The sequence below is a fragment of the Crinia signifera genome, chromosome 3 (assembly GCF_055691185.1).
Source record: "Crinia signifera chromosome 3, ASM5569118v1, whole genome shotgun sequence".
Lineage (NCBI taxonomy): Eukaryota > Metazoa > Chordata > Amphibia > Anura > Myobatrachidae > Crinia > Crinia signifera.
In genome coordinates this window covers 72,880,725-72,905,840 of record NC_139219.1, presented here as the reverse complement: position 1 = coordinate 72,905,840, position 25,116 = coordinate 72,880,725, and the positions used below count along the sequence as shown (strand labels likewise).

At 42.1% G+C, this 25,116-nt stretch overlaps 1 protein-coding gene and 1 long non-coding RNA gene across 4 annotated transcripts in view; one reads left to right on the top strand and one right to left on the bottom strand.

Annotated features, from left to right (window-relative positions):
• LOC146063546 (uncharacterized) overlaps window positions 1-2,577 on the bottom strand; it is an 80,122-nt gene extending 77,545 nt beyond the window's left edge. Inside the window, exons 1-2 of the long non-coding RNA XR_014471610.1 lie at window positions 2,325-2,577; window positions 507-714 (exon numbers count right to left, since the gene is read on the bottom strand). This is a non-coding gene — a long non-coding RNA (uncharacterized LOC146063546). The remainder of the gene's footprint in view (window positions 1-506; window positions 715-2,324) is intronic.
• The window catches only part of ACOXL (acyl-CoA oxidase like), a 392,072-nt gene that overhangs the window by 159,019 nt on the left and 207,937 nt on the right, over window positions 1-25,116 (top strand). For all 3 annotated transcript variants that reach the window (XR_014471599.1, XM_083175998.1, XM_083175999.1), the window contains exon 11: window positions 22,908-23,024. Coding sequence is in view for 2 of the 3 variants with exons in the window: in XM_083175998.1 (XP_083032124.1) it covers window positions 22,908-23,024 (117 nt within the window). In the remaining variant the exon portion in view is untranslated. The remainder of the gene's footprint in view (window positions 1-22,907; window positions 23,025-25,116) is intronic.

Below are 25,116 nucleotides of genomic sequence, written 5' to 3'. Positions count from 1 at the left end.
TTGAATGAGGTCAGCTTCCAGGCAATCAGGTTGCTGGTGTTCAGTATATCGACACTGGCATCCCAACTGCCATTAGAACACTGAAACACATCGGGTTGCCAACACCGGAACGTCAACAGCCAACAATTTAGGTTAGGGAGAGGCCAAGGTGTATTAGGGATAGGCAGTACTGGGGGTAGGGAGGGGTATGGTTAAATAGCAGCTGGAGCAGGGGCAAGGAGGAGGATAGGGGCAGGCAGTGCAGAGGCTATGGAAGGGGCATAGCAGCTATTAGGTTTAGAAGTGTACATACATTTTGCACTTTAAGTTGGCATATTGAAAGTTATTTCCAGTGTTGCTGCAGGCACCATTGACACCACTTCTATACCCCATGCACGGCCAGCAGCAGGAACCGGGGCAGCCTCTGGGAAGGGAGCACCATCCTGGCACACAAACATATGAGGGTGCCCTAAATAAGCGCCAGTTACCCCATCTCCTGACCCGAAACCAAGCAAAACACATCTTACCAGATGCTAGAACTTTAGCCAGGAGAGGACACTGAAGCGTGGGGACAGCAGGGGGTCACAACCGTTTTCTTGAAGGTCATGTCGGGTGCTCTGTGATGGCCGCTCCTCCTGGGCTCTGCACGTGTGATTGCTTGGTTGGTCTCTAGGACAGGAAGGGTGGAGTCTGCACTGCAGCAGCAAGTTCTGCTGCCCAGGAGACACGCTGCTGCTGTGGGAGATGAGAAAGGATGATCATAGGTCAGTGTGCTCTGGTGCTGCTGCCAGCATCTCCGGGCAAACAATTGGGGCGCAGGAGCGTAACTAGAACCTTGTGGGTCCCATTGCAAAGTATATAAAGGGCCCCCCTCCCCCATTGTCTTTTTCCCTCAACCCCTCTCCCTCGTTCTGACACTCACTCTCTCTCTGACACTTTCTTTTTCTTTCCGTCACGATCTCTAATTCTCTCTCTCCACAGCGTTTCTCTGTCTCACTCCGCTCTTTCCTTCATACTCACCGATCGGGGTTCTAGCTGTCAGTATTACGGCGTTGGCATCCTGACTCATTTGAAGTCCAGCCGCCGGTCTTCTAAAGTCATTAGGGATGCTAGCGTCGCTATACTGAATGCAGGCATCCAGGGACCAGGGGCACACAGTGACAAACTAATTATATATATATATTAGTGGAGGGTACCAGAGCCAGCACGGAGTGTAAAGGCCCATACACACTGGGCGACTTTGAGCTGATTGCCGCTCAGTTTACTCGTCTGAGCTGCTAGCAGCTCGGAAGCGGCCCAGTGTGTACAAGGCAGCAATGAGCGGTGATGCGCTCCCGCATCATCACTGGCCCAGGCGATCATATGCTGGTATTACCAGCAGATGAGCGGTGGTGTGGACGGCTTTCCATAGCGTCCCGCTATGAAAGTCATCCACCCCTGGGGAAAAATGCCAAAACAAACAAAAAACGCTCAGTGTGTATGCATTGAGCATTTCTTTGCCCTGCAATTTTCCCCATCATTGTTACCCATACACTCTGGGCAAAAATGCCCAGCATGTACAGACTTTTAGGGTGAGTGCCAATCCACAAAGAAGATACCCCCCTTCAGAACTGGATTAAGGCCCTGGAGGGCCCGGCGTACTTAAGTGTGTATAACATATACACATTTTATTGTCGAGAGGTCCTGCGTTACTCAGAAATGTTTCTAATAGATACCAGACACAGATGACATACATGCACACATACCATATATACAGACACAAATCACATACACGCACATATACCATACAGACACACATCACATACACGCACATACCATACATATATACAAACAGGACATACATGCACACATACAGTAATCACACACATGCCATACATACACACAGGACATGCCATACAGACACACAGGACATACACGCGCACATACCATACACACACAGAACATACACGCACACATACCTTAGACACAAAGGACATACATGCACACACACACATGTCATACAACCACAGATACCATACAACATGCACACATACATCATATTTATAAACATACACAAGCTATAGACACACATAGCATACACAAAGGACATACACACACACACACAGCATACACACAAAGTATACATACATTTACACACATACAGCATACTTACAAACACCAATACTAAAGCAAATAACCCCCACAAGCAATGGAGGGCAACCAGTTTCCATATACCCAGCCCTCCCCCTTCCCACTGCAGCTACCAAGACATAGTGCTCACTGGGCCAGCATACATTAATGGTGCCTACACTTTTCTCCCCCTGCCCATACTCCTGCAGCTGGCACCCACAAAAAGGGACACAAACCTGTAGACACAGCATGTCACCCCTTCCCTTCATAGCTCCGTCTTTCAGGCAGCGCAGCCCCATGTCCTGGAGGCATAGAGACTCGGAGAGGAGCTTCCTGACAGCCGAGGAGCTCAGACAGCTAGCTGTGTGCTGCAGCACCACCTACAGGCGGCTCAACAGTATAATACCCAGCTTCCTCCCAGCACGTCGCACGAGCAGAGCAGAGCTTGCACGGCTTTAAAAGAGTGCCGTGACCCTGCTGCGCCCCATTGGCGCCGGCTCCTCCCCGCGACGGCGGGGGTTGCCTAACCATAGTTACGCCACTGTGCCCAGGAGTTCTTAGGGAGGGAGTGAGGCTTCGGTTCTGGCCTCTATCAGCCTGTATATGTCGCAGAGTAGTGGAGTTACGCACACCTGCACATTCTGGGAAAACCATCCAATGGTGAGTGAGTTGCGAATGGATTTGCAGCTGGCCGCCGATCGGCGTTATTTTTTAACGTCATTTGCAGACTTGCACAAGTCGGGTTTTCTCTCTGGCTGGGCTGTGACTATCTGATCGCAGACATCTGAAAATTTGCACGGCAGTGATCAAGTCTGTACTTAGCTATGCTTGTTTCCAAAGCATAAAGATTACATCTTACCCCAGTACAACACGCAGAACAAGATGCCTGGTTGGGAGTAAGCTGGCAGCTCTGCTAATATCTAATCTCTATGTACATAGGATGCATAAGCAACCTCTGTTGATTAAAATAATATGTGGCATGCCTATACTCTGTGTGCGACAACAGCATAAACTGCATACAACATGCTTTTGTTACGTAGCTTTTGGATACAGATACAGCCGTGGTCACACACAGAACATAGGGATGCTGCAAATCCTTTTTATCCACAGAAGCTGCTTGTGTGTTCTGTTCACATAGCAATGTGTATAAGAAGGCGTGGCGCAACTAGAAAGGCTGTTTAACGTGACTGCAGCAAGCATGTACAAGGATACATCTGTATGCATTGTGAAAAGATGCTATATGTATGCTCCAAACAGGTGTCTGCTGCACTCAGCTTTCTGGTTTTGTATACAGAAATATTTTTTGCCTCTCCAGATGTTCTGAAACTAAATCCCAGCATTCCATGGCAGAGCCTAGAGGTATTTCTATGTCCATAGTATCTTCAAAGCCAAGAGCTGCCTCGCTTATAGCAAAGCAATGGCTCTCCATCGTCACCATAGTACAAATGACTTGTTCTGCCCCAGGAATGTGATGCACACTTAACGTCAACTGCGTTCTACCTATTCTGCTGCATGAGACAGGCCACCCTTGCTATGGACTCCATTTAATAATGCATGATAACCACTTTAACACTTGCTGAAGGGGTTATGACTTCCATTCAGTCTTAATCAAACAGCAATAAGCAAGTATAGACAATGTAGAGGACGTAAAGGTAGTAAAGAAGAGATGCTACGTATGTAGCATTAGCAGGCACTAACAGGGATGTGTTGCCAAGAGCAACCACTTAGAGGTGGGATAGCCAGTCCCACACTAAAAAACAAAAAAATAGACAAGTGGCACTAGGAAATCTATATAAACAATTTATTAGACTTCAATAGACAAAAACGGAAAAGTCCCAAGGCGCTATCAGTCCATGCAGCCTCAATTCCTAAAGGAGGATCACTTTGGAATCCCCACTATGGATATTCTGGAACAAGACGAGGAATTGTGGGCGCTTGACTCTGTTTGTTCAGATGGTGTGATTTTAATCTCCGAATGGATGAATAAAGAGAAAAAGAAACACACAATATGTGTATTAATAAAACGCTAAACTCCAAATAAAAGTGTAAGGAGATAAAGTGGGATCCCAAATTTAAAAGGCGTACCAGAACTCACAATGTACTGTGGTACTGGACGTATGTAACGGTATCTTTTAAGCGGATCACCACAGGTGCAATCAACAAGATGGATGTTGGATACAAACAGATGAATGCTCCAATGTGCATACCATTACTCACTGGGGAATAAGGGTGTGTAAGCCTATAAGGGTTTCTTTCAAGGCTATCCTTCCTCCAGTGAATATATGAACATGCAAAAAACAAGGGGTCTCGATGGTAATCGTACCAGTACTCACTGCAAGAGCAGGCCAGTCACATTCATAAAGGTATCTTTAGGTGAAGTAAATCCCTCTGCACTCTCCTGTTTCAGCTCCACTCACAGTTACTGTGAGTGGAGCTGAAACAGGAGAGTGCAGAGGGATTTACTTCACCTAAAGATACCTTTATGAATGTGACTGGCCTGCTCTTGCAGTGAGTACTGGTACGATTACCATCGAGACCCCTTGTTTTTTGCATGTTCATATATTCACTGGAGGAAGGATAGCCTTGAAAGAAACCCTTATAGGCTTACACACCCTTATTCCCCAGTGAGTAATGGTACGCACATTGGAGCATTCATCTGTTTGTATCCAACATCCATCTTGTTGATTGCACCTGTGGTGATCCGCTTAAAAGATACCGTTACATACGTCCAGTACCACAGTACATTGTGAGTTCTGGTACGCCTTTTAAATTTGGGATCCCACTTTATCTCCTTACACTTTTATTTGGAGTTTAGCGTTTTATTAATACACATATTGTGTGTTTCTTTTTCTCTTTATTCATCCATTCGGAGATTAAAATCACACCATCTGAACAAACAGAGTCAAGCGCCCACAATTCCTCGTCTTGTTCCAATTTATTAGACTTGATTAAATGATCATAAAATACTAATAGAAAATGGAAATAAAATAAAGTGGACATAGACCATAAGAGTTAAAACATCAATCAAAGTCCCATTCCTATGTTGCCGCCATATACTGTATAATGAAGCGAAAACCAAATGCGTAATAAGGCGTGTATAATGCGTACCCACAAGGGCTGAATAGACAACCGCTAGAGTCTTGTGATCCATATAGGATGGCATTGCAGCAGGTGTCCTCAATAAATGCGGTGAGGAGCCTGACTAGGCACAATTGTAATCCAAAGGCAAGCTGGGTACAGTGGTAGTCCGAAATGGACAATAGAGGAAATTGGCTGGTTCAGATGAATAGCAGATGGTGGAAAAGATGGTAATTGTATGGCTGGCTGGTTCGGGTAAGTTGCAGTTGGTGATTGGTGGGCCAGACCCTCACCTCTCCAATCACCAGCTGCAACTTACCCTGCAAATATGTCCGTCTCCACAGACTTATATTTGCAAAGGCAGGATAAATCATTCCATGGTCAGAAGTCTCAGGTGAGAAATTGCTTGCATTAGTAATAGAAGTGACTTACTGTACATGTGGTAATACAGCTATGCAATAAGTTGTTTTATTCCTTTACTATGTTTTACCTCAATTTCTATTCACTTCACTGTGTTATCAAATAGTATATCCGCAGCCTAGCATGCAGGTAAATGCCGCCCTCTACATCCCCTCCCTGCTGCCTGAATCACTAGCATGTGAGCGGATGCATTCACATACACATCCACCTGCACATCCACCTGCATGCGGCCGCATGGGAGAAAAAGCATTCCATAGTCGAATTCGGGGCAGACACTGACATCATGTGATGTCAGTGCTCGCCCTAAACAGGCATCACCACAACATTGGTACGCCCACCGGTTTTGTGGGCACACCCATGAAATGCTGGCCGCTCCCCTGCGTCCGCCCCCTGCCGGACAATCCTAGAGCGAACACCCCGGCAAGTGTGACATTAGCCAAAGGCGTTCGCTCTGGGGGATTGCACGTGCGCAAACCCCATACATCGGACAGGGAAGGGAATTTGGCCCACACTGAGCGTGTCTGAATCGCCCCTATAGTCTAAAAACTATTCTATTATGAGGAGGACTCATGGGGTAAATTTAGGAACGCTTTTAAAATTGAAAAGTGTATATGTTGCCAATAGCAACCATTCAAATTCTGTCTATCAATTTCTAGGATGCAATAGAGAAATAATAGGCATAATGTGATTGGTTGCTAAGATCAACATCACCACTATTCATTTTGAGAAGCTTTAGTAAATTTGCCCCATGGTGCCTGAAAGAAGGAGGAATTACTAGATGTATTTATGATTGTGTATTAGTAGTATGTAAGTAACTGTAGCTTACTGTTTATGGTTCTTTACAAATGTTTGTATCGCTTCACAACTTCTGTGGTCTTTAAATGAGTTTGGTATTTACGCCTGTAGGCCCTTCTTAGTTTGGTAGTACATAGGTGGAGACATTGGGTTTGGCAGTGGTTGCTGCATTACTGATGTCTGACAAAGGAGCGCTGATGTAATGCAGCTAGAATCAACATTGCTCAGTACAAGATCTGTGACTATTCACATAACAATACATTGTACCAGAAGAGAATCCCACACAATACCACAGGTGACAACATGGTAAACACATGACTCAGTTTGTACTAGATACACGATCCGTTTTAGAGAACTGGGCAACAGACATTTGACAGCAAAAGGCATTATAAATGCTTCTATAGATTGTAAGCTTGCGAGCAGGGCCCTCCTACCTCCATGTTGGTTTGTATCTACCCAGTTTGTTTAATCACTGTTGTTTCCAATTGTAAAGCGCAACGGATTATGCTGCGCTATATAAGAAACTGTAAATAAATAAATTCTATGCATAGGCAGAAAGGGCACTGTACAGATCACACCTGTGTGCAGCTGACAATGATAAACTGGTGCTGTTAATCTGAAACTTTAATCACCATTGAGGGCGGTATTCGGTCCAACAGTCGTGACCTGGTCCCATTCTCTGTCTGCTTGACTGCATCTCAGCTGGTGGGATGTTCTCGGCAAAACGAGCCCAACTGCTTTTAAAGTTGGGCTTGTTTTGCCGAGATGCCTGTTTAATGCTGTCGGGAAAGACAGCATTGAATAGGCGCCCGCCACTATTTCCCCTGTCGGAAATAGCGGCGGGGGATTGAATACCCCCCCCCCCCTCCTTAATCTATGAAATTTATGAAAATTACTCTGATTTTTTTGAAGAAATTGCTAGCTAAAGGTAATCAAACTTCCATTTAGTTTTAGGGAATGTATTCCCTGGAAAGGCACTAAAAGCTGCCATTACTTTTTAGCCATCAACCAGCCAACATGATAGACAGAAAAAGATTACAATAAAAGTTGCCCAGCGCAAAACCAAATGCTGCAAAGCAATAGTATTTGCCGAATGCAGTATATGGGAGGAGACAGACACTGAGGGGCTCATGCAGAGTTCAGCATGCGGCTGTTTGTGGATCTTGTTTCTGCATTTTGCGCATGCTCTAGAACAGGCATTACCAACCACGGTCCTCAAGGCACACCAACAGTGCAGGTTTTAGTGATATCCAGGCTTCAGCACAGATGGATTAACCAGAATCACCCAGGTACTAATTAAATCACCTGTGCTCAAGCCTGGATATCACTAAAACCTGTACTGTTGGTGTGCCTTGAGGACCGTGGTTGGGAATGCCTTCTCTAGAATCTTATGAATGCAAGTTCAGAACTATTTATTTTAGCACAGCCATAATAGTGTTAATGCACCCTGTGTTGACCTGCCTCCTTTGTACATGACATCACTGATAGAGGATGGGCCATCCGGACACGTGGCAGTGCACGGAGTCTCTACACAGCAGCTTGCCTACCTGTAATGTCCTAACGATGCTTCCAGCTGCGCCTACTAGTCAAAATTAGGAGTGGTGGGGTGGTGACTGTGCTGCCCACAGAACCATACACTCTGTTGGGTGGCACCAATGGCAAACCAATATTTACGGCACTGTACTTCATGCACATCTCCTTTTAGGTGAACAAAGTTGGTGAGGGACCCTAAAGCGAAGTCCCAACAGAGAGGCTGTTTTGGTGGCATACTCTTTTTTTGTACAATAGTTATACAATTAAAACTTTAATATATTAATATAGACAGTTTAATAAAAATTGGTCAAAATTACTTGCATATTGGTGCCATTGTATATAAAATCCAATCTGATTGGTCTCAGTCTAATTGGGTTGTGTTCCCATTAGTGTTGGTAGGTGAAACAACCGAAAAGTGCAAATATATATTTTTAGATAATTTCGGTGGTTGAACCCTTTTATGTTCCCCAAAATTATTGCGGGGTCACAATCATCAGGTTTTTATTCCACCAGGCAGTCAGTCGGCGGTCTATATATTGCAATTGCCTATTTCCAATTAGCGGTATAGTATAGGTAGACGTTGGAGGGATTTATTACCCAGTATGAGAACCCTTGAAAAATGTAATGTGTAATGACAATTACCAGTATTCAGCAATCTGTGAATGAACCTCAATAAGGCCCTAGATACGTTACTAATAAATAGTCTGCATTCTGATGATTGTCCCAGCCCACAGATGGGATTGCGTGATAATGCACATAGTTATATAATGCCAAGTGCTTTTGGGGACTTCTTCTAGTTATCTCTTTATTTATACAAAAGTATGGGAAATTAGTATCAGTGTTATTCATTAAAATGGTAATGCAGAACATTAAAAATAAATACCAGATCCAAAATAGGATGCAAAAGTATCACATACAGTGAATTTCCATGCTGGTGAGAGTAAATCCTCGTTTTTGATTTAGACAATGGTATATACTGTAAATCCTCTCTGCTCTTGTTTTTCTACCTTGCACTTGTCACCACGAGACATGGTCAATAAACAAACAGTGTCGCTCTTCAGAGGTAATGGGCTTCAAGGTGATGGTTGAAAAAGATGATGTCATCCTTCTAAAGTGCGGTTACTATTTACTGGTCACTAGGAAAACACAAGAGCCTGGGCCAGTGATATGTTTACACAATTACTTACTGATTGATTCTACCTTATCTGGCAGGTGCGCTTGTTTATAATTTGAAAATGAACACTTTATTGTGATAATGCATTACATATGTAGCACATATACTGTATTTATATACTATATATTTAACTAATTTCTGTAAAAGTTTCTTTATCTATTGTTTTCACCATTGGATCCATATGAATTTTTGCTTCACCATTGTTCACAAATACATTTTTTTATATGTTTTTATAAGAATTTAGTAAATTGTCCCAGCCGTAAGCACTGAATCGATTACAATCCCTGTAACTGGTAAAAGTTGTCAGATAACATACTGTATACAGAGCCTAATTCATCTAAAAATGATGCTGTGGCAAAGATGGAACCGTTATCTTAGCTGATCGAGTTTATTTTCATTGATTTCACTACAGCTGTAGAACTTTGTGTAGTGACAAACACCACCCCAATGTCAATTATTATTTATTTATGTATTAATTGCCAGTTATTTATATAATGCAGTGCTTTATAGAGAATAACAAGAAAAGAAAAGGGTGAAACCGCGCTTACCTAAAAACATGCAACAGGTATTGGTAAAAGTAAGCAAACATTTAATATGAATAATAATAATAAATGTAATAAAATTGAAGGATCACTTATCCAATAAAAACATCGATACCACAATGCGTAATGTGAGAGTCTGTATAGTCACCCACAGTTGTGCCATACAGTCCTGAGTCCGTTCCAAGGTTGCCTCTGCGTTTAAGTCCCAGTATTGGTTGCCATTTTGGGAGAAGTAAAATCTCCAATCCAGGGAGCTCCTGCTGTTGGTGGGTGCTCTACCTGGAGTAGTATTGTCGAAAGCCAGGGAGCGCCGGATGTTGTTGGTGCTCTACCTGGTGGTGGGGGGCAGTGCCCCAAAGTTGCAGGCTGTGGGATGAATTTCAGAGGCTGGTCCGGTCGCAGGGTTCAGATTGGATGGGCAAGCTGAATGTGGGTGTCTTTAGTCTCTTCCACCGACGCGTTTCGCTGTTAAGCTTTATCAAGGTCATCACCAATCTGAACCACCACCAGGTAGAGCACCAACAACATCCGTCGCTCCCTGGCTTTCGACAATACTACTCCAGGTAGGGCACCCACCAACAGCAGGAGCTCCCTGGATTGGAGATTTTACTTCTCCCAAAACAGCTACCAATACTGGGACTTAAACGCAGAGGCAACCTAGGAACGGACTCAGGACTGTACGGCACAACTGTGGGTGACTATACAGACTCTCACATTACGCATTGTGGTATCAATGTTTTTATTGGATAAGTGATCCTTCAATTTTATTACATTTATTATTATTATTCATATTAACCCCTTCCCGACACATGACGTATATATACGTCATGTGTCGGTTGCGGGGGAATCAAGCCAGCTCACGGAGTGAGCTGGCTTGAAAGAGAGCAGGTAATGGCTGTATATTACAGCCAGGCACCTGCTCTCACGGCCACGAGCGGCGAGTTCGCCGATCGTGGCCGTTTAACCCTTTAAGCACCGCGGGCAAAGCGCCCGCAGTGCTTAAATAGCTGATCGGAGGGGGGGCGCCCCCCTCCGGCGCCGATCGGGGCCCCCCGCGGCGAGATCGGAGGGTGCCGATCGGTTGCCATGGTAGCCAGGGGTCTAATGTAGACCCCTGTGCTGGCCGTGTCAGTATTCCTATTACATCCTGCCTGAGGCAGGATGTAATAGAAAGTGCTGAAAATCACTATGTTCAGCCATAGAGCTCTATGGCTGAACCTAGTACAGGCGATCGCGCCCCCTAGTGGTCAAGTACACTAGGGGGCCTTGTAGTAAAAGTAAAAAAAAAAAAAAAAATAAGTTTAAAAATAAAAAAAAAAATAAAAAAATATTAAAAGTTCAAATCACCCCCCTTTCCCCATTTCACAAATAAAAATAAATAAAAAATAAAAAAAATAAACATATTTGGTATCGCCGCGTTCCTAAAAGTCTGATCTATTAAAATATAACATTAGTTATCCCGCACGGTTAAAGGCGTAAACGGAAAATAATTCCCAACGCCAAAACTACGTTTTTTGGTCGCATCGCGTACCCAAAAAAAAATAACTAAAAGAGATCAGAAAGTCACCCATATCCCATAATGGTATTAATTAAAAAGTACACTTCAGCCCGCAAAAAATGAGCCCTCACCCAGGTCCGTAGGTGGAAAAATAAAAAAGTTATAAGCCGCAGAACATGGCGACGCGACGCAAATTCGAAAAACCGTAAAAGTTGCTATTTTTTTTTTTAGTGGTAAAACATAACGAAAACTATATAAGTTTGGTATCACCAGAATCGTAACGACCCATAGAATAAAGATAACCCATCATTTTAAACGATCTATGAACTCCAAAAAAAGCGTAACCAGCGCAAAATTGTGGAATGGCGTTTTTTTTTTTTTTACCCCACATTGAATTATTTCCTGATTCCCCAGAATATTATACGGTATAGTAAATGGTACCATTACAAAGTACAACTTGTCCCGCAAAAAAAAAGCCCTCATGTGTCTATATAGCCGGAAAATTAAAAAAGTTACGCTTATTTGAACGCAAGGAGGAAAAAAAAAAAAATTAACACAAAAGGCAATGTCGGGAAGGGGTTAAATGTTTGCTTACTTTTACCAATACCTGTTGCATGTTTTTAGGTAAGCGCGGTTTCACCCTTTTCTTTTCTTGTTTATTGTTTGGGACTGACATCCCAATTTAGAAACCGCTGCTCCGGCTTAACACACTCCTTCCAGGCGCTCTCTAAGGTCACATTGGTGGCCTAACCTTTTTTCCTTTATAGAGAATATACCAGTCACTGCCCCAGTGGATCTTACAATTTACTAGGAGAACAGACAAATTCCACGTACATTAGTACCTTGGTGTAAAACGAACCCTACCATGCTGGCAACATTATATACAGTATATGCATTAGGAAATAAAGTACAGCATCAACAAGGAGAATACTATACTGTATGTTGCACATGACCAAAAGTAAAGAAGTTCTATTTTCCGTGAAGCCTTTTCCTTCTCTTCTTATTTATAACTAGTAAGCCCGCTCGAAGCAAAAGCTTCAAAAGTTACCGTAGTCTGCTACCTTCTGTGTTTGTGCATGTGTGAGAAAGAGATGTAATTTCACTCTCTGCCAGCAGATGGCAGTGTTTTGGAGACACTAGACTTATTTATATAGATGATTTGTTGTCATATTCTTCCATTAGAACCCCCCCCAATAAAGGGTTCCCCCCCTCCCAGTGCACCCACAAACCTGAGCTGATGCCGGGGCTATGCTCCACATCCCTGATGGCGGTGAGAGTAGAGTTTGTAGTGTACACTTGGTTTGGGTGTCAGCTTGTTTTTTTTTTGTATAAAGACCCTAGGGTGCCTGCTGGAGAAGAGTAATACCAGCGCCATGGAATAGGGTTAAATATAGAGGGGGAAATTTACTAAAGGAAATTTGTAAAAAAATATGTGTATTTGTATCCAGAAATACACTTATTTTTGACATTTACTATCCCGAAAATACGGCAATTCGTAGTCGTATTGATGTGCTATCAATACGAATACGAATTGCCGTATTTTCGGGATAGTAAATGTCAAAAATAAGTGTATTTCTGGATACAAATACACCTATTTTTTTACAAATTTCCTTTAGTAAATTTCCCCCAGAGTGTGAATGTGGATGAGTGTGAAAAAAAAGAATTAATATTCGGTATTCGTTGTGTATTGTGTTTTTTTAAATATTTCCTTTATAGTTGGGGCACAGGTACCAGCAGGCCGTTTCTGCACAAGCTTGATGGTACCTGTAGGTCCACTGTAACAGACAATTTGTTTTCTACATTTAACAGTAAGAACTCTGCACCCACGGCCATCTGCGGGTGAGCGGAGTGTAGCCTAGGGCTTCAGCTGAGGGGATGCCCTGTTAGGGAGAATTCCTTTTAATTGGGGGGGGGTTCCCCACTTTCTGAGGAATCCCAGGGGATTCCTTGATGCGTTCTCCCCTGCTATGGCATTAAACCCCTTCTGGTTGAGTATGGTGCTGGATTATGAAATACTGGAGACACCTATGTGGTTTTATTCCTGTCTTCCAGGACCAGAACAGGCTTATAGGTTCAATGCTGGCTGTACTTTTTTTGGCAGGGGAACCCCACTCCGTTTTTTCCTCTCTCTCTCTCTAGGTCCTGGTCGGCTTGAGGGGAATTGGATCCAATTTCTACGAGGATAGAATTCGCATAGTGTATAGGGGCCATTAGGATTAGGCCATACACGCACGTGTGGGGATATTTATGCACTAGGGAGGGGGTTAGGGTTGGGGGTAGTTTAGGGAGGGAGGGTTCGGCTAGGTGATAAAAAGTGGGGGTTAGGGTGCGAAGTGGGAAGGCTAGGGTTAAGTATCAGCTACGAAGGGTTAAGATAGTAGTGGGAGAGTGTAAGTATATTTACCGAGAACTTGACGGGATTCAGATTGTAGGGTGGCCACTGGCTGTCTTCAGTATTGGAGTATCCAGTAGGGATGACATTTTATGAACCATCTTATTGAAAGGGTGGCATCCTATCCCAGTACTACGTTTCAAGTCACTGAGCTCTCCAGAATGACTGATTTTTCATGACAAATGTCTACAAATGGAGACTGCATGGCTAGGGGCTTGATTTTATACACCTGTAGCAATGGGTCTGATTGAAATGCCTGAATTGAATAATTAACAGATGTGGACAAATATTTTGCAAAATTAATTAATTAGCTTGTGATACAGTGCAGCAAATATAAACTGAGATCCGAGAATTGGAAAAAAGAGTAAAAACTAAGCAAATTAGTGTAAAGGCAGCGACTTCTTCCCTCGGAGAAGTAACATGCAGTGCTCCCTTGAGCCATCAGGGACCTTTCTGGGCGGCAGGATCACATGCGCAATATATCGCATACGTTCCTTGTACATATGATATATCGCATGCAACCCCAGCATTCTGCAGCAGGGGCGACTCGGAGGGTCCGATGCGATGCGCACAAGACCGCTGTAAACTGCTTCAGAGTCCATCCCACAGCAACTTCATCTGCTCATTTGGATTTATCCGGAGGAACTCTGGTAATTGGTGGAGACATGGACATACTGATACTCACAGCCCTAATTGGATTTCAAATTGTGCGGGACTGGTAACTATTATATCATAGTGTCATTTGCCTCTGGAAGGAACATTTCTTTTCTTCTATTTAATTCAAAGCCTCATATGATTACCACACTACCATCAACATTGTATGTTTTTTTAGATTATATGTTTCGTGTTGTTTGTCTTGTATTGTCTTATTATTGTACACTTTGATAAATTGTATCTGATTATCAATTATATGTTTTTTAATAAATGTGACTTATTTTTCATGAGAAATTGTGTGAATTCTAATTTGACTGAGTAAGATAGCGCCTCTTAAAGTGACAGCGACCTTGGTTACTGTCACAACTCCCAGCGTATTGCATTGAACCCGCTGTCTGTAGTCACCTGCAATTTGGGTTCTTTTCCTGTGTTTGATGCTGCAGTCACAAGGAAATAACCCAAATTGCAAGTATATCACCCAGTTTATGGCCTTTATGTCAAAACGTGCAACCATTTAGCAGATATTATTCATTCCATACAGTATGTATGTAATTCCAGTGGCCATATTTATAGGTGGGAATTATTGTGAATGCAAAGACTAACTTATTGTATTCGGCTATAGAACCCAGTACACAAGGCAGTCTCATAGGCTTTCATGCTTCTCAGTCGGGATACGGTCGAATGGTCGACAGGGGTCTAGGTCAACACATGCGTTAGGTCGACAGTCAAAAGGTCGACATGGGTTTGTTTACTTTTTTGAGCCGACATGTGCCGACAGGCGGTATTTCATGCCCTACCATCCACTAGGGCATGGTGGGAGAATAAAATAGTGTGCCTGAAGCATTGCAAGCGCAAAGTTCACTTAAAATTGTGTCCATGTCGACGGTGTTGACATTCGGGTTAAAAACCAGTCAAAACCCCATGTTGTCCTTTTGACTGTCTACCTAGACCCATGTCGACCTAGTCCCTTATCGACCTAGACCCCTGTCAACCTTCCTGTATGTTGACCCAATGGTGTCGACCTAATGACTGTCGACCATCTTATGGTCGACCAAACTATCCCAACCCTCTCAGTCCTGGTTATCCCTTAATAGATTAATTTACTTATTATTGTTATTATTAGTATTCTCTAGTTTTTATGATTTAGCTTATGACCCCTTGCAAAGTTTTTAATCTTACAATGTGGCCGTGGGTCGTCTGCCTGTCTGCTTTGGTTTAATTGTTGGTTTGTTTCTGTCTGCCTGACCTCCTGGGTCTTTTGCTTCTCATTATGTACTTATTTCCCTGTTAACCTGAATCTTGTTTTGTCTATATGGCAAGATTCCAACTCCTACCAGCCTGGTGAGCTGACAATCAGTCTTATTACATTACCGTTGCATTGTCCTGCTCAGAATAGCTGAGTCACTTAATCTTCATGTTAAGAAAATGTGTAAATTACTGAGGAAGATAGTTCCCCATCCATAATCCTGCAGACCTTGTCTCCTATGCATTATATACTTTATCATGCAAATCTACAGTACAATAACTAACTTTACCTAGATACAAATATAGGACTTCATCAGTTACATGCATTTCCACTCTTGCTAATTGGCCACTTTTAGAGTATTGTATGTGTCACAGTAAAGACTTAATGACAGAAATAAACACGTAAGCTCTTGCAAACAATCTACAGTAATAACACACTAGAAGCCAAGATTAATAAGCGACATAAAGATAAAATAGGTAGATGGTTAAAACTGTCGTCTAGACCATTTCCTGTAGGATTGCCTCGAAAATACAGCCCCAGGTCATCTTCTATCTCCGCTAAGAAAGTCTTCGTGTTTTTAGACAATCTTAAAAGTTTAGATTTCCTTTACTAACGCACAAAGGTATTATTGTTTTGATAGCGAAACCCACAGAAATAATCACAGCCTTATATTTGTTCTTAATCATGCATTGCTGTTGTTAAGCTGTGTTTTCAAACAAATTGGCCCCAAGCATCTTTGTATGTTCAAGTCCAAAATAGCCAACTAATTACCCTACTGTGTCTGCTTTGGTTAAAATGATTGTTCAACTGGATTTACTAATAGCCATAAATCTTCAGTGTGTAGTCAATGTGTAATTCAGCCACTCATACCGCTTTCACACTGCCAAAACGTTTGAAAAAAAATGGTATTTAAAACGGGTCTGAGCCTTCACATTGCAGTAGATTACCGTTTTAAATACCGTTTAAGTACCATTCACATCAGTCAACCCTTTAATCCCCTGAACACGTTTCAAGGCAGAATGCAGGGGACAGCCTATCACAGGTCTGTACTCAGTTTTTTTTTTTTTACTAAATACTGTTTCAGAGCCATTCTCACTGCATAAAAAAACGGCTCTGAAACGTGTGGGACTCTGCTTTTTAAACGTTTTGACATACCGGTTATCTTTAACTCTAAATTTAACTCTTAAATTAACTCTGGCACTTTCCCACTGCAGCCTTAAACGTTTTAAAATGGGAAAAAAACGGCAATATACCGTTTAACAAGTGCGGTGTGAAAGGGGTATTAGTCTGAACACCCTTCATTGCATGCATTCAGTTTTGGTTATTGGATGACTGTCAACATTTAACATAAATAAGTGGGCTCAACAAATGGGTCAACTTTGCAGGCAAACATTATAGGAATCAATAAAAACACTTGTTATTAATATAAGCACTATTGCAATGTGGATTATTATAGTGGAAATTAACTTCAAAAAGCTATATAAAGCTATATATTTCCTACACAGTTGGTTAGTAGCATACATACATGCAGTCCATGATGAATTGAAGAAAGAGCAGTCACTTACCTAACGGCTGCTGGTGGTTCTGATGTATTCTGCCTACGGGGAACTTTAGGGTTCTACTGACTCGGTAAGCTGCGAAGCTCGCGGCTTACTGAGTCCTTATGACGCCGGCTTGTGGAATGAAGAGGTCCATTCCTTAGCATTGAGGACATTATGCAAAAATTCTAAGCCCAGAACCTCATGTGGAGTGCAAGACATCACACCGGGTTTGTTTTTGCTTGCAATCCGCACATTACATATCGCAAGTTAAAAAGTATATGCAGGCAGTACTTTGTGTACTAGATTGCATCGCATCTAGTTCTAATTGCATGCTGTTTTGGTATGTCACATGCAATTTGAACCAGATCTGATGCAATCTAGGACAAAAGGTACCATGTGTGGGCATCTTTACATTACAACTTGATTACTAATCTATAGCACACAATGTGGGGTATTCAAATGTTTACTTTTGGGAGTTTTATTTTTCACACCTTTAAAATTTGCGCATCTGAAGTAATGGTTGGGTTTGCTATACAAATGTTTTTTCTTTAGACGTCTAATCTGTTGTAGTTGTTTTAATTATCACACCCATTTATTCCCCTTTTTTTAATCTCACGCCCATTTCATCCCTTTTTTTTTTATCACGGATTGCATATATTTTATTTGCTTGCCATTTTATTCATTTTTATTCCCTATTGTGTTCCATCCTGCTTACCTCTGCCCACCATGTTTAGCTTGTTTAAAATGCAGTATATATATTTTTTCTGCAAACTCACCTGGTCCACCGGCCGTCCCCCGACATCCACGGTGGCCATCGGCTTCATCTTCTGAAGCATCCCCGGTCCCAAGGATGCATTGCGCAGGTGCGCCAGTGACATCATCAGGGGACCCAGTAAGCATGAAAATGCGGGGGTACCCAAAATATTCTGAAAACGACATTTTGGTTTTCAGATATCTGGATAACTAGTACTCTAGACCATTTTCAGTATCATGTTCACTGGCCAAGTTATATATATATATTAAACTAGTAAGTTGCCTTGTGATTGCTTCTGTGTTTGTGCTCGTGTGAGAGAGAAAGAGATGTAGTTTCACTTGCTGCCAACAGATGGCAGTGTTTTGGAGACACACAAATGGACACTAGACACATATATATATATATATATATATTTATATATATATAAGCACTCACCCTCCTTGCAGAAGGTTTTGGGAAGTACCGGCACACACTTGTAGAAGTCCAATGTAGATTTATTTAAGGCATGAGATGGTATACAGACACGGCCCCATACCATCTCATGCCTTAAATAAATCTACATTGGACTTCTACAAGTGTGTGCCGGTTCTTCCCAAAACCTTCTGCAAGGAGGGTGAGTGCTTCTGTATCTTTACATTACAGGACTGTGCACCACAAAACGTGAGTTCTGTTATTTTCAAAATTGAGTGCTGTCTTACATGACATATATATATATATATATATATATATATATATATATATATATATATATATATATATATATAATGCATTTAGTACATTTTATTATCTGATAAGCTCCACTTTCATGTCCCCCGATTGTGTTGTTTACTTAGCTAAAAAGAAAGAGGTGGGGTTCTGGAAAAAGTGGTGCTGAATGGATGGTGTATCTGTACTTATCTTTACGTGTAGGTTCTTCTGGTTGATGCCATCGATACACCATCCATTCAGCGCCACTTTTTCCAGAACCCCTCATTTTTTTTTGCCTATACATTTTTTGGATCAATAGGGATTGATCCACGGGTTTGGAAATACAGGCAGCAGAATCGTAGGAGCGCCACACTTAATTCCACCTTTTCAGAAAAATCTTGTTTACTTAGCTGTTTGGAAGGTTACAGTATGCCCCTCCCTTGGGGGCAGCAGCTTGTCAGAAATAGAACTAGTCTTTGCGCTCTTTTTTTAATTAACATTATAGGAGACTATGGAAGAAATTTACTAAGATGGGAGTTCTATGTCACATGGGATGTTGCTTTGGGCAACCAATCAGATCCTGTCTATTATCTTCTAGAAGGTGCTAAGTAAAGTAGAAGTAGATTGTGATTGGTTGCCTATAGTAACATCCCATGTGAAATAGAACTCCCACCTTCGTAAATTTCCCCCCGTAGATATAGATTTGTTACTTGCTGCTGTAATATAAGTTCCTATGCAATAAGGAAAGCAGCGTCTCTGATGGAAATAGTCACTCATTGACGCGTTTCATCTGCTGAGGATTATTAATATCAGTGTGTCCTGGTGGTTGTATGGGAAATACTTTGTATAGAGCCTTTTATGTGGACATATTTTGAGTATCTCAATATTGTATTTTTTTTTTAAATTAGCTTAACATAGTATATAAAGGATTTATTCTATAATTTGTTGTGAATATTTAGTTAAGCCAAGTATGAATTATAATAGATCATAGTGAAGAAAATATGTTTAAGGTGATTTTATTTTTAATTAAAATGTGGTTCTCTATTCCACTTGCTTTAAAACTTCTTGTTCACTTTCCATTTTTCAATATCTATGGAATATCTTTAGCCATGTGGCTCCTGTCATAACATTATGAGGTGTACATTTACTAAGATAAGAGTTCTCTTGAAGATGGGATGTTGTCCATAGCAACCAATCAGATTATATCTATTATCTTTTAGAAGGTACTAATAAATAAGAAGCTGAATCTGATTGGTTGCTGGCAACAAAGTATCTTCCATATAACTCACATGTTAGTAAATGTGCTCCTTATTAGTGACTAGTGTTTACAATCTTCTGCAGAATACAAGAATTTGACCTTTCTATTTGTAACATAATACACAGCCAAGATGGAATAAATATGGAAAGGCACATTTTCACAAATTGTGTGTCAAATACAATGAGGGGAATTCTGTTGTTGTTGGGCGCCTGTTGGTAGTTATATATTTGTTTTGCTGATAGGCACGAGTTCTGTGGGCGCCCATTATTTCAGCCTACACCCTCCTGAGGGTCCGTGAAAATTCAGGCCTCTGGGTGCACCAAACTGCTGTTATGGCAGCAAGACCAATAATTGCATGGGTTTAGCTGCTTTACACATTTAGGCCCTGATTCTGGTTGGCTTGCTTTGCGAGCCATGTAGCGCCACCCGCTGGGCATGGAAATGCCCACCCCTCGCTAAACGCAGAAGATTCAGAATCATCCGATGGTGACTTAGATTAGCGGCACCCTGCTCCGAGAACAGGGCGGGTAGCTGATATCCAGCAACGTCAGCTGCTCGTCCTGGAAGGCAGTTGGCTCGCCCAGCGTTTTCGTGGGTATGCCCAGGAAAGGCAGGGTGGCTGCATGCGAACGCCCCCTGCCCGCCTCCTGCATACCCCCCTCTTTGCAAATGCCTTGCAAGTCTCCGAAGGCACCCCCATTGAGGCCTTGCACATGCGCATATTCGTTTATCAACATCGAAGAAATAAGGATCAAATATGGTTTGAGGTAACATGTTTAAAAAAGGGGCACACTAGATGGGCCAGGAGGTTCTTATCGGCCGTCAGATTCTATGTTTCTATCGAACTCCCCATACAAACGTACGAGGGAGTTCAAATCAGAATCACCCCTTAATCAAATCACACTTGGATGAGATAAGTGCGGTAAGTAATGGCCACCCATGGCTCTTATCTGCAGTTAAATATTGGCTAAACGTCGTCCATTACTTATACATGCCAAAATCAACTGAATTCTCTCCAATATTTTCAATATCACAATGCACCAATAAAAGCACTGTTACATGGAACACATTGGGCCAAATGTAATAGGGCGTGAAAATCAGAGTGTGAGAGATTTTGGGAGAGGTTTCCCATTTTTTTAAAGCCGCAATCAATTACACGGCAAAATCAACCTGGTTTTGCAGTTTAAATTATTGCGGCTTTAAAAAAATGGGAAACCTCTCCCAAAATCTCACTTTCTGATTCTCACACCCTATTACTGTACATTTGGTCCCTTGTGTTTCCTGATGAAAGGCCTTATTATCACCTAATTCCTGTGTTTTGTAATTGTGGGTTAAAGTTTTGTTCTATTGCATTGAGTTTATATAACTATTGCGTGATAACCGTTCTAGTTGCTCTGGACACTAGATAGATATGTTTCCACATTCATTGCCTTATGGTACAAAAAGAAATGCTGTTTTCTGAATACTATCCCTCTGTCTTGATTAAAGTAACATCAGGCAATAATAGCAGGCTCAGATTTTGGCATTATCATGTGTCTGTTTTATGCTAAAACGATTTTGTTGGAAATGTTATTGACTATTAATGCTGGCAAATCATCGCAGATCCTTGTGAATGGCTGCATTGCATGTGCAGCTGCACTCTGGTGAATCAGAACACATTCTGCTCAATTCCTTTAGTTACAAGCCCTAATGTTGAAGGTTATGTCTGAAAGCATTATATAGATTGTTTATCTCAGAACTCACCACCTTCTTCCTGTTATCATGTACCTTCACACTTCATCCATCTAAATTAATTACATTTCTTAAGACAAATACACATACTTATGTATATGGAGATAGAAAGGTCTGGTTCACTACTTAGGACATTCTGGAACAAATTGAAAAGGTCCATACACACTGGGAGATTTTGCCCAGCGTGTATGCTGACAGATTTTGGGGGAAATTGCTGGGCTGAACACCGCTCCGTACATACACACTGAGCATTTTGCGACCGTTTTAGTGGGTTTCCCATGGTTGGACAATTTGCCATAGCAGGACGATATGGAAAACCATCCACTCCGTCGCTCAGCTACTGGTAAAACCAGCAGATCAGCGGCCGGGGAAGCGATGATGCGGGAGCGCGCATCATCTCGCACCGATTATCATTAACCCATACACACTGTTCTCAAACAAGTAAACTGAGCTGCTTTCAGCTCAAAGTCACTCAGTGGCCCTTATTCAGATCTGATCGCAGTACAAATTTGTTCTCAAAATGGGCAAAACTGCAGGTGGGGCAGATTTGTGTGAGTTATTTTGTTTCTGTGCAGGGTAAATACTGGCTGCATTATTTTTACACTGCAATTTAGATTTCAGTTTCAACATACCCCACCCAAGGGCCAGTGTGCATGGGTGCATACACACTAGGCAATTTTGAGCTCAAAGTAGTTCAGTTCTCCCGTTCTGAGCTGCTGTGAGCAAAATAAATGACTAGTGTGTATGGCTGGGCAGTGGGAACTGTTGCGCGACGTTCTCCTATTGTGGATGGTGGTTCACAGTAATGCCCATGGGATTGAGTCAAGATGTATGACAAGCACATATGGTTTTGCTGTTCAGGTGTCCACATACTGTTGGTAATGTAGTGCAGTGATCCTCAAATGTGGTCCTTAAGGCACACCAAGGCCAGGTTTTATGGTGATCCACAGTTAGGAACTGGTGACTTATATTGTACCTCAGTCAGCTTGATTATACCATCTGTGCATAAGCAGGGATAGCTAGAACACCTGGACTATTGGTATGCCTTGAAGACCACGTTTAAGGGCCACTGATGTAGTGTATACTATGGTGGCTGACATCACAGGACGGCAGCTGCCTGTCCTGTCTTCAGCCAGCCACACGCAATAAAATTTACTTTCCACTGACTTCTATTTGCGAAGGTAGGATAAATCATTCCATAGTCAGCGACCAACAAATGATATCTTGTGCAGTGGAGGCATGCGAGGGATGTGTTTTCCTACACATCCCTCGCATGGTACCGAGGGAAATCAGTGGAGGGAGGGTGAGTATATGGTGGGGCGGTGTCTCTGGTGCTCATTAAGCTGCGATGTTCAGCCCAATATATACATTTGTATGTGAATTAGATATGTAATGTCTTCTATACTCTTATACAGATGTGTCCCCATTCTATTAGTGTTATTTACACTGTATGGGGACTAACTTGTAATAATGTGTTGTAATTGTTTTTAATTGCTATTTTTTCCCCCCATTAAAGTCGGAGACAGTTTGGCCCAAAAGACAAAGAAGAAGTGAAGATAATTGAGCACCAAACCCAACATCTCCGATTGATGCCACACTTAGCCACAGCTCTGGCACTGACATTTACAAGCAGGTATTACCTTGCTTTTTGTGTGGGATTTGCTTAACTGTCTCAGAGTTTTTTCCTTTGCTCAGTGCCTGATGTCAACATTTCCTGCAGACTGCGTACAGTACGTTTTCTTGTACCTTGCTGTGTATATCACCTTACAAACATGCCTACCCAAAAACAAAGGATGGATTTTTAATATCTATGGGAGGGTGGCTTTCAGGATTGTATGCAAGAATAATAAGATCTGAAAATGGTATATATTGTGGGAGGTGAAGTTATGTAGGGGTGTGGGAAGATGATCAAGTCTCTGCTATCTCCTCATCCAAGAGGAGATAGCAGAGAAACAGTTGGAGATACTAGTGAGGAGAGAGAAAAAGAGAACCGTAGATTTGAGTATCGTCGATATTGAAATGCAAAATAACTAATGAGCTCATCTAAAGAGGACATTTAGAGAATTAAAAGGATAGGTCCAAGAACAGAATCTTGGTGGACATCTACTGATTATCGATATACAGTACTGTGCGTGCATCTGGGTCACAATGTGCATGCGTGACGCCTTCTGTTCGCAAGTTAATTTACAGGAAGCTGGCTTTTGGGGGTGGTAACCGACCATTTCCTAGGAGTCCCTAGGGCAAATGCAGGCATGCCCAAGCATGGGGAGCATCAGCTCCAGCCACGGTCAGCCTGTTTCCATCACAGCCGCCAAGTAAGTCCATGGCTTCTCATATCCTGCACACGCCTTCACACACTGGAAAAATCATTTGATGATGAGCGGCTTGTGAATGGATTTGGAACTATTTGCATGGCTGTGAATAGATTCTCTAGCTGTGCCAGGCGGGATTTCACTCTGGCGGCGCGGCTTTTACCTGAATGCTGGATGCTGCAAATTAGCAGCGGTGTAATCAAGTCTGAATTAGGCCCAGTGTCTTGTAAAACATTATGCCCTACAGAACTAAGGAACAAAAACGAGGGCTACTTTCCCTTTTTAAATCATGTAAATATAATGGGTGAGATTTAATAGGATGAGAGATTCAGAAAGTGAGAGATTTGGTAAGAAATCACCAGTTTTTTTACAGCGGCAATCATTTACACTGCAAAATCAAACTGGTTTTGCAGTGTAAATGATTGCCGCTTTTTAAAAAAAAAAAAACTGGAGATTTCTTACCAAATCTCTCACTTTCTGAATCTCTCATCCTATTAAATCTCACCCATTATGTCTGTTCATGGGCTGGAAACATTATCCCATTAATCTTTTACAGTTTTATTTATTTTAAGGGCTGTATTTAATGCTGGGTCATGACTGTTGGGCCGGCCTGACAGTCGTGACCCGGTCCCATTCTCGGCCCACTCAACTGCATCTTGGCCCTCGGGATTCAATGTCCTCCCTGCCGAGTGATGAAAAGGGGGCATGACCTTGAGAAACGGCCATGGATTGTCGAAATACGGACGGGAGCTTGACAATCCATGGCCGTTGTCTGCAAAAGGAGCCTGACTGGTTTTAAATTCGAGCTTGTTTTGCCGCGATGCCTGCTCATGCCCGAATGACAATTATATTGTCAGTTTTATAATACATTATACTGTAGTATTCATTCTAGCACTTACCATCTTTGAAAACCCATGCAGTTCCTCTTGAACCCGGGTCTCCCAGGTTGCTTTGATCCCACTCTAGCTGCTGCGCCACAACAGACACACTATGTTTCTTATCAGTAACAAATATTTCAATGTGGTGATAATGAAGAAAAGTAAATAATGGAACAATTGTTCCTATTTGTGTATACATATATATAAAACTTAGATTTATGCTGTCATTATTCCATGCTTGTAATCACTTTTCCCCCTTGGTTATTAACTAAGCTGTCTCTCTATATAAAATACAGCTATAAACTTGCCATTGAGATACCATAGAAGCAATATAGGATTGTCTTTTAATATATACACCTGTTGATTTAATTGCGAACACAACACAGGTGTTCCCTCTTGCAATTCTGCCGTTCTGATTGGTGAATAGCCTTTTAAATACCCACAAGGAAACTAAGAGAGTATCTTCTGAGGAAACCGTCAGATTAGTACGACGGAGAAACTAGTCAAGAGCTCTCCCTGCCTGTGATGCCCTTGT